We start from the raw sequence: 10,534 nt of genomic DNA on the forward strand, positions 1-10,534 counted from the left end.
GTGTCCATCCGCCCGCTTTTACCCTGTGCTTCTGCTCACTCTCGTAGATAAGTACGCTGTTCGCTTCATCCCCCACGAGAACGGCGTCCACACGATCGATGTCAAGTTCAATGGGAGCCACGTGGTTGGAAGTCCCTTCAAAGTGCGCGTCGGGGAGCCCGGACAAGCGGGGAACCCGGCCCTGGTGTCGGCCTACGGCACAGGACTTGAGGGGGGCACCACAGGTAACGTACTGCTTCTCCCTGGTCTTTAACGAGCCGGCTCCGGGGACAGAGCCAGATGGCAGTCTCCAAGTCTTGTTCGCGCTGTCCCCGGGGACACTGGGATAGGCACACTTCGGAGACTGTCATACCTCGTTACTGTTTGTCGTGCTTCAGCTGGCTTTCTTTGCCAAGTTCCTTGACTGTAGGGCCAGGATGCTGATGCTGATAGGAGTAGGGCACAGCTCCATTCGTTTTGAGGGTTTCTTTGCCTGCACAAAATTCATGATGCATGTAACAGGCCTCCTGGGAGGTCCGCTACCTGTTAGTGCCTTTAGTGGTCCCCAGGCTCCCAGAAACACATTGAATTGGCAGTAAGACCTGTCACGGTCTATCTCCTCTTTTTATTCTCTGATCCTAATGACGGAGAAGAAAAGACTGAAACAGTTGAAGAATTCTGGCATTTTTGGACTCATTACAATTTATTTTTAACCTTTGTACAGATGGGACAGGTTTGATTATGAAAAATTTAGGCAGCGAGGAAGTATATAAGGTGAAACGCATTCCGTCTCTGCATCTCCTTCCTCCCTCCTGGTCCAGAGCAAACACGGCTAACAGTTCAGGGGAGGCCCTTGGGACTGTCTCTGTCAGTCTTCGTGGCCCTTGGGATTGTCTCTGGCAGTCTTCATTCTTGGCCGCTTGGTTGCTTAGCCAGTCGGTTCACTAGAAAGGTAGACATATACTGTGTCTTAATACAGAAATAATCTTAATGTCCATATTGTTGTACAGTTTGCTATTTTCACTTGACTTTTTTTTTTTTAAATATATCTTTATTATTTCAGAGAGAGGAAAGGAGAGAGAGAGAGAGAGAGAAACATCAGTGATGAGAGAGTCATTGATTGAGTGCCTCCTGCACGCCCCCAACTGGGGATCGAGCCCGCAACCTGGGAATGTGCCCTGACTGGGAATTGAACCCTGATCACCTGGATCCTAGGTTGATGCTCAACTGCTGAGCCACGCCCAGCCGGGGTTCACTTGACATCTTAAAGAACTTTCCATGTCAAAACATACAAATCTCCCCCTTGTAATGGCTGCAGTTGGTGTTCAGACAGTGAACCTAGAGGTGGGTGTCCAGTGTGTCACCATTATAGAAAGTTCCAGGGAGCTTATCCAGTTATGCTTCTCTGCAGGGAAAGGCCACAGGCATCGGCTACCTGGGACACAGTTTGCATGTGGGTGTTGCTTTGGCCCCCAGGAAGGCTGCCCAGTCCCAGTTTCTTGAGCCCCTTGTGTGTGTACACTGCTCTTAGTCTCCCCAGTGCAGTGAGTGGACAAAGCAGACCCACCTCCCCATGGCAGAGGCATGAGTGCCCATGGTTACCTGGGGTGTGAGTGTCCTAAGTGGCCCAGGTGCCCTGCCCAGGTGCAGGAGTGACTTGACCTGCTGATGTTCCATCTGGGACTCTGGCCAGACAGTGGCCCAGCAGAACCACCCATTGGGGGTGGCGTGCTTCCAGACTCCTCAGGCCCATCTGGCTCCACACTGAACTCTGGTCCAGCAGCTTGTCCTTTGTAAAAGGCATAGTATAGTTTCACCCTAAGCAATGTCCATTTTACAGATGAGGAAAGTGAGACTTGAAAGATTGAGTCACTCCCCAAAGCTTACTTAGCTGGAGAGGGCAGAACCAGGCATCAGCCCAGGTTCCACACCTTAGAGCCTATACCTTTCACCCCTAAGTTTTGCTGCCTCCCCAAATGTCTGGCTCACCCGGGGCAGTGACTGCACCCTGCCCACTTTGTGGTGGTGGTGGTGGTGGCGGTCATAAACCAGGACCCCTGTCCTCCCAGCTGCCCTGGAATGTTTCCTAGGCAGTAGTATAAGCATTTGGCCCCTGGCAAGCCACCCACCATCGAAGCTCAGGTGGGGTCCTCCTGGCACTTGGAGCCACAGCAGGCCTTGGACCAGAACCCACAGCAGCCACTGAGGTCTCCTGCAGCTGCCAGCAGCCACCTCACCCTCCTGCTGGGTCACACCTGCTGTGTTGGGGCCTCTGGGCTTCCTCTTGGCTGTTCACAGGCCTTCTCGGGAACTCTGGTTTCAGGCTGTGTTTTGCAAGCCCTAGATGCTGCTGAGAGGAGCTGGTCTTGCTGGGAGACTCCCAACCAGGAGGGAGAGGTACAGAGTACGCCTGTTTCAAACCCTGTGTAAATATTGCTCTTGTCAAGGGGAAGGCGTCTTGTTTTTCTAGCCCTCCTGCTCCCAAGCCTTTTCCCAAATATCCTTCGCAAGATTACACAGCTGCAGTGTGCGTGGAATGAAAAGGTGGCTGTGCTCGGCTGCCGGAGGGCCTGGCATCCTGACCTTCTGGACAAAGCAAACTTCCCTGTGTTTTCATGGGTGGACTTGCTGTATCTTTTGGCTCGAGCTTTAAATGGTCCATTCTGCAGGTTTGGGAGCAGGGGCGTGTGGAGAATTTGGGGTGGGACTCTGCTGCAGAGGGGTCGAGAGGTCGGGTGTTAGACCAAGGAATTCCAGACTCTCTGGGCTGAGAGAGCAGTTTTCCTGATGAAATGTGCCAGGAACCCCAATGTGCATGAACAGAGAGCCTCCTCCCCTCCTCTCCTACCTTGAAGACGGAGTAGGGCTGCATTACACATGCATGACCCTCCTGGGAACTCAGCTGTGCATGCAGGGTGCTCAGGATGTTTGGGGTGTCAGTGGTTCCAGCTGGAGGCAGTGGCGAGGGGGACTCCTGTTTGTGGATCCTCTCTCCGGTCTTCTCTCGGGCAAGTGCGTCAGCTCCACGTTGAGCAGACCTCGTGTTTAACTCCTGTTGTGCCACTCTCTGGCTGCGGGACTCGGGGTGAGTTATTTGGTCTCACTGAACCTTCGCTTCCTTCCTATAAAATGGGAATAGTGAGGGAGCCCACATGGCAGGTTGTTCCATGTAGCTCTTCCTCTAATTCCTTATTTCCCTTTTCCCACTGCATCTTCCCTGCCTTCCACGCCCTCACAGTCAGGAGGAACTGATTTTTCTCAGGAATGGAGCCTCTTGTTAAAAGGGTGGGGCTTCTTTCACAGCAGCCAGGTCTTCTCATCTCCACTTTAAAAATGTCTTTCGGTGGTCGCCTTGCAGCTGCTTCCTGGGAGTGCCGTCGGTGCTCTTCACCACCGCCCTTCCCACTCAGCTCGCTGCAGCAGCTGCTGCCCGAGGGGCTCACAGTTTAGATACAGGGCTGAAATGGGGGTGAGCAGGGTGCTGGGACAAAGCCTCGGGAGCTTCCAGAAACAGCTGGGTTGTGTTTGAGAGTTGCATGATAGCAGCTCCTTTGTTTTATTGATAACCAGAACAATAATTCTTTCTCTGGCCTGGGAGCTATAATTAAACCAAAATAGTTCCCAGCTGGGGCCTGTCCAGGGCTCTGGAAAAAGCACAGCCCTGCGTGGGGCTGCTGTGCCAGGGATGCCGCATAGAGGACATTGTAGCAGGCACACAGCTGGTGTCTGGGCCTCCAAGTGCCCCTCACGGACCAGCTCATCCCCCTCAGGACTGGAAAGGGGCCTGAGGGGGTGGGGGCTTTCGCAGGGCGTTGGGCTCAGGCAGGAATGCTGCGTGGTCATCAGTTGGCACTCTTGCCCAGCTTTCCTTCTGTCCTACAGGGGCCTATGCAGGAGGCCTTCGTGGGCTGGGTAAGAGGTAGGGTGTCCTGGGGCTGCAGTTAGGGCATCCAAGGCCGCCACGCTTCCACCCAGTGGCCAAGAGATGGGCCTGGGTTCTGGCGCTGCGCAGACTGTTCAGATCCCAGCTCTCACTTTGTAACTCTGATTGGCAGGGACTGAACCTCCCTGAGCCTCCGTGTCCTTTGTTAGCAGGCTCTAGAGCCTGAATGCTGCCAGTGGTGCTCAGTTAGCCACAGCTGCTTTGCTGGTCCTGCTCTCGTTGCTGGTATTATTCATTGCAAACGAGGGCGGGTGACAGATCCTAGTGGCTGTTCCAGTCTCCAGCATGGTGTCTGGGTCAAGGAGCCTGTAGAGGAAGGAGGGGCGCTCAGACTCTTTGGCTTCTCCAAGTCCACCCAAAGGAGGAAGGAAAGGTCAGAGGGGCCCACGCTTCCCCACCCCCTAGAGGCAGAGCTGGACCCTGGCGGCTGAAGCAGCACTTCAGGCTCACAATGATCCTCAGGCTTCTCGCCCTCGGCCACCACTCATGCCCAGAAGAGAGAACAGGGTGTCCAGGCAGTGGGTGCTGGTGGGCGAAATGTCAGCCGCACTCCTGCCTGGGCCTTGGAAAGGGAGTTACCAACCCCAGGGCCTGCAGCTCCCTGTGCCAGGAGTTCAAAACTAGTACTGGTGGGTTCCCATGCCACTAAAGTGACCATTCTTTGAGGGATCCTGTGTGTGCCCGTCACTACTTCAGTGCCCCTAGGAGAGCTCCCCAAACCCTACCCCCACCATCCCTCCAAGCCATCAACATGGTATTTACTCCTGCTTCCTTTCTCCCAGGTATCCAGTCTGAATTTTTCATCAACACCACCCGAGCAGGACCAGGGACGTTATCCGTCACCATCGAAGGCCCGTCCAAGGTTAAAATGGATTGCCAGGAAACCCCAGAAGGGTACAAAGTCATGTACACCCCCATGGCTCCTGGAAACTACCTAATTGGCGTCAAATATGGTGGGCCCAATCATATCGTGGGCAGTCCTTTCAAGGCCAAGGTGACAGGTAACCAAATACCTTTGATATTATTCTCTGCTCCCTTATCAGAATATCAACAGAGCTATTTGATAGTAGAAACTGTGGATGATTTTAGATATGTTGAATCTACTTTGAATCCTGATTGTAAAGAAATGGTAGGGCCCTGGCCTGTGTGGCTCAGTTGGTTGGAGTACACCAGGGGGTGGTGGTTCAGTTCCCAGTCAGATACCCAGGTTGCGGGTTCAATACCCGGTCGGGCCATGTGCGGGAGGCAACTGATTGAAGTCTCTCCCTCACATTGATGTCTCTCTCTCTCTCCCTTCTCTCTAAAAAATCAATTAAAAAAGAAAAAGAAATGGTAGGACAGGTAGAGGGGGGTGTATGTTTGAAACTTGCAAAATATGTAGGTAGAAGTAGAGTGTGGAAGTTGAGAAAGCACGTTAGATGGGTTCTGTCTCTAATAGAAAAAAAGAAATGCTTACATATTTGAAATCTTATGTATTTGTTTAGATCAGGGCCTGGGAAAAAATCCCCTCAATCATTTCCCTTCACTTTAAAAATAATAAAAAGTTTTTATTAAATTTATAAAAATGTGCTTCCTTCAGAACACTGGGAAAAGTACCAAACAGTAAAACCACCTCACAGCCTCCATCAAGGTAACCACCATAAGTATTGTAGTAAATTCCTCCCACGTGTCTCTCTCTGTTTAATTCACTATCATATAAGCAATATAAGTTCACTGCTGAAAATTTAAAAATTCAGATAGAAAAATCATCATCTCGTCCTGGCCGAGTAGCTCTGTTGGAGCCTTGTCCTGATACACCAAGATTACGGGTTTGATCCCCGGTCAGGGCACATATAAGAATCAACCAATGAATACATAAATAAGTGGAGCAACAAATCGATGTTTCTCTCTCTCTCCCTTCCTCTAAAAATCAATCAATAAAAAATTTTTTAAAAGGAAAAAAGAGCCTGGCCAGGTGTGGCTCAGCGGTTGAGCATTGACCTAGGATCCAGGAGATCGGGGTTCGATTCCCTGTCAGGGCACATGCCCAGGTTGCGCGCTGGAGCTGATCAATGACTCTCATCATTGATGTTTCTATCTCTCTCTCTCCCTCTCCCTTCCTCTCTCTAAAATCAATAAAGATATATTTTTTTAAAACAAGGAAAAAAGAAAAATCATCCCCTTCCATGCAGAGAATCATTTTGATGTTTACCCTTTCAGATGTCTACGCTGCGCATGCCTGTAAGCTCTGCACTGCTTACACGTAGAGTGCTTGATACAGATGGAAACGTGGGTTCTGCCAGGTGGCACGTGGTTATGTGGGAGGGATTTCCAGGCCTCCTCAGCCAAGGCCAGACTCGTTCATTTGCCCAGAAAGCTGGAACCTAGTTGTGTGGGGCAAGACCCCAGGGGGATTAGAAGACATTCTGGGCGTGAGATGGGGAAGTGGTGGCTTTTGGATCCAGATGTTGGGGTGCGGGGGCACTTTCCTTCTCTGGCTGAGAGACCCACTTGGCCTGGTCATTCATGCCCTCCTCCCTCCCTTTCATGTCCTAGGCCAGCGTCTGGTCAGCCCCGGCTTGGCCAACGAGACCTCATCCATCCTGGTGGAGTCGGTGACCAGGTCCTCAACAGAGACCTGCTACAGCGCCATCCCCAAGGCATCCTCAGACGCCAGCAAGGTGACCTCCAAGGGGGCAGGGCTCTTGAAGGCCTTCGTGGGCCAGAAGAGCTCCTTCCTGGTGGACTGCAGCAAAGCCGGTAGGCAGCCTGGTCCTGCTCGAGGGTGGGAGTGGGGGCAGCTGAGCACCCACCATCTACTTTGGTCTTACCTGCTCTGGTCTGCAGTGCCCACCCCCCCATGTAACAACCATTTGCAAGTAACCGTGTTTATTGCCCTATTCTTTTGCACTTAGTGTTTTTAAATATTTCTCCTCCTTCTTGATTTTTTTTCTGCCACTAATTGCTTCAAACTTAATAGCTGTTTGAACTTGGGTATTTGCTCAAATATCAATGGTTAGTTGCCTGGGTTCTGGCATCTAGCACATCTGGGCTGGAAACCTGGCTGGCTCTACCACCCACTCACCCCTTCCTTCCTCCCTCCCCCCCTCCCTTCCTTCATCCCTCCCACCTGCCCTCCTTCCTTCCTCCCTTCCTTCCTTAAATGCCATGTGACCTTGGGAAAATTACTGAATCTCTTTCTAAAAGTCAGTTTCTTCTCTAAAATAGGAGTGATAATAGTACCTTCCATAAAGTTCTTATGAGAATAACTGAGATCAGAACAATCTACACCTACATCGATAGCCCTTATTATGTGCCAAGGATGTCACATATAATGCTCCTCACAGTGAGCCCGTGAGGCAGGTGCTAGTGTCATCCCCTGTTTACAGATGGGGAAGCGAAGACCCAGGAGGTGAAGTTCAATGTCCAAGGTCACCCAGCTGGGAAGTGGCAGGGCAGGGATTTGAACCTACAGTGTTGGGCTCTAGGAGTCCTGCTCATAATCACCACACTCTCCCACTTCTCAGGTCCCCAGCATCATCATAGAAGCTCAACAGACAGTAACTGGTATTATCCTTTGGCTCCCATCTCCCCTTCTCTTCCTCTGCCTTCTGGGATTCATCCTCACTGAATAACCACCTTCCTCTGCCTCCCAGGTTCCAACATGCTGCTGATCGGGGTCCACGGGCCCACCACGCCCTGTGAAGAGGTCTCCATGAAGCATGTGGGCAACCAGCAATACAACGTCACATACGTCGTCAAGGAGAAGGGAGATTATGTTCTGGCCGTGAAGTGGGGAGAGGAGCACATCCCCGGCAGCCCCTTCCATGTCACGGTGCCTTAAAACAGTTCTCATCAAATCCTGGGAGGAGTTTCTGGTGGTTGCTTTTGTTGCTTGTTTGTAACTCATTTTATACAAAACCCTCGGCCTGTTTGTGGGTCTGAAACCCCATCCCGAAAACATTGCCATTCTAAAGTGCCTTCAGAAAGAAATCCTAGACTTGACTCTTTAGGGACGTGTTGGGGACTCTTGCGACATGCAAGCTCGTTCAATGGCCTGAGCCAATCTGACCTCTTGTGGCGCAGATCATCCCCTGCAGACAGACCAAGAACATGGGCAAAGCTGGTGTTAAAAATGACACTGGGTACCAATTTATGAAACCAGGCTGGGAGGCAGGGCAGGGAAGGAGAGGAGACCTAGTTTAGGTTGTCGTTTAGAAAAGTAGATGGTTTAAAGCTGGCTTCATCCCTCCCAGTGCCCACAGGATGTAAGAAAAGGCTGTTAGGTGAACACATTGCTTTAACTCATTCCCACCCCACGCTGCTCTGTGGCCTGTTTACGACGTGGTGGCAGACTGGCCTGAGTGGCTTTCTGCCTCCTCTCCCTCAGTCTGCTGATTATTTCCCTGCAGAGTCAGAACTGTGACCATCCTGGCAGCCATGTCTTTGTTCTTGCTTTTAAAATCCGTTTCAGTCTCGGTCTGAGGAAACTCTGCAGTGATAAGCAGCCCCCACTTGCCAAAGATCCCTTTTTTAACCAACACTAGCCCTTGTGTTTAACACACACTCCAGTCGCTTGTCAGTGTGATGAGCCTCACCAACACGTTCAAGGTGACCGAGGGGTGTCCATGTGTTAGCACAAGTCTTCACACTCCACACCCATCCCAGTCTGCCTCGGGGGTCACTTTTTCTGGAAAATAATTACAGCTAGGAAAGACTGAAACTCCTGCCGACCTTTGGTCTGAGTCAGGGACTTGCTGAGGGTGTGGGAAGGACAGCAGCTCATTGGTGTCCTTTACTGTTTGGCAGAAATAGTAAAAACTGTGTAACCAATGGTGGCTGCGTATTTGGCCCTGACCACGTGTCATCCAGATGGTATTTGGAAAGCAATATGCAGACACCTTTATGCACACATGCTTCGGAATAAAGTGTTTGGGACACTGGCTGGCTGCAGGGCCCAGGTGTGGCGTGGTCTGGGCAGGCAGACCCTCTGACTTGCTGCTCCATCCTGAGGAAGTGGCACTAGTTGAAAGCGCCTCTGTGGGTGGGACAGGGGGCTGGGGTGGGGAATCTTCACCGAGGGATAGCAGCTGGGGGCCAGTGTTGGCAAATGCCCAATATTAGAAACAAGCGACCAGAAGCCTTACATGAAAGGCCCACAGGCCTCGTAAACTGGGCCGTGGAAGCAAAACTGGAATCAAATGCCGACTGTAAATTGTATCTCATAACTTATTAAATAAAATGTTTGTTCCTGAAAGCTCCCCTGTTGTTCTTGGATGGTGTAATTCTGAGTAAATGGTTGAGTCTGCCCAGCTCTTCCAACCCCTGGCCGAAAGGACACAGATTATAGCAACTTGTTTTGACCGGGAGCCTGGACTTTTTGCACGGGGAGGTCTAGCTTCTCCGTGAGCCTCGGTGGGAATTTATCCACACAGGGCTCGCCTGAGGGTGCGGGGCCTGGGAGGGGCACGTGGGCCCCAGCGCCCACTCAGCCTCTTGGAGAGGTTTGCTAGGACTTGCCCCAGGTAGGAGTCACACATGAAGCCCACCTAGGTGAAGGCTGTGGTTTAAAAAAGAGAGAAACCCCCATATTAGGAAGTTTATTCAAACATAAAGCCATGTCACCTGCCACCCCACTACCCTGGGACTGCAGGGCGTGTAGTTGGTGTTACAGCGTCCCCTCTCTCCCCTCTTCCTCTGCTGCTCCTTCCTGCTACGGGTGTACCTCGCCCCTTGCCGCCTCCCATCTTACAGCAGCGGCGCTGATGCAGGTGCTGCAATGCCATGTTTGCAGCCTCAGCTCCTGCAGACCCTGAGCCCCTATCTGTTGGTCCTCCAGAGAGGGAGCTCGGCCCCCCTGGTTGTAGCTCTGCGGCAGCAGGCGCACAGAAGGAAGGGAACCCAGGAGCCCTGATACGCCCCTGGCAGTAGTTGCTATGGTGATGGGAAGTCTCAGCTGCCCCCCCTCCCCCCCCATCCATTGGGGTTGAGTGTTGGAGGAGGTAGGGAAAAAAGACTCTGGATCCTTCTGTGTCTGTGTCTCTTCCTGACACCACTTTGTTGATCGCGGTGGTGATTTGTTCACCTCTGAGTGGTAGGTGCTCTCTCCAGAGGGCCTCGACTCCTGACAAGGTCTGTGGCCTTTGAGGAGTGCAGGCTTTGCCCAGGGGGTCTGGACAGGCCACAGTAGGCTGGGTTTGTCCCCAGGGGAGCACAGGGCCACAGCCATTGGTTTCCACACCTGAAGCCTGGCTGGTTTCTGGGGAGGCAGTGTTTGCCAGTTAACAGAGTGGACTTTGGCATCAGGTACCTTGGGCTTAAACATTGGCTCAGCCATTCACTGGCCTGTGGCCTTGGGGAGGTTGCTTCACCTCTCGGAGAGTGCCACTGTCGGGCGGTTGTGAGGATCACATGAAATCCCACTGCAAGCTGTTGAGTCTCAGCCACTGCTGTCTGCTAGAGTGACTGCCTCCCACACGGCTGCGCCTGGCGGTCCTCTGCCAGTTACTTCAAAGAGATCTCAGGGTGAAATCTGTGCGCTTCTGGTCAACAGCTAGAGCCACGGGGCAGCTCTTATCTGCACCTGGACTGGCTACTATGGGAACCAGCTATTGTTCGTACAAACACCTTGAA

The 10,534-nt window shown here is 52.1% G+C and overlaps 1 protein-coding gene across 1 annotated transcript in view; it reads left to right on the top strand.

The window, feature by feature from the left end:
• Positions 1-8,821, top strand: part of FLNB (filamin B) — a 128,356-nt gene extending 119,535 nt beyond the window's left edge. The window contains exons 42-45 of the mRNA XM_016205520.2: positions 48-224; positions 4,705-4,923; positions 6,458-6,661; positions 7,558-8,821. Of these exons, the coding sequence (XP_016061006.1) occupies positions 48-224; positions 4,705-4,923; positions 6,458-6,661; positions 7,558-7,745 (788 nt within the window). The 3' untranslated portion in view covers positions 7,746-8,821. The remainder of the gene's footprint in view (positions 1-47; positions 225-4,704; positions 4,924-6,457; positions 6,662-7,557) is intronic.
• Positions 8,822-10,534: the final 1,713 nt, after the last annotated feature.

The sequence above is a fragment of the Miniopterus natalensis genome, chromosome 15, assembly GCF_054644295.1.
Source record: "Miniopterus natalensis isolate mMinNat1 chromosome 15, mMinNat1.hap1, whole genome shotgun sequence".
Lineage (NCBI taxonomy): Eukaryota > Metazoa > Chordata > Mammalia > Chiroptera > Miniopteridae > Miniopterus > Miniopterus natalensis.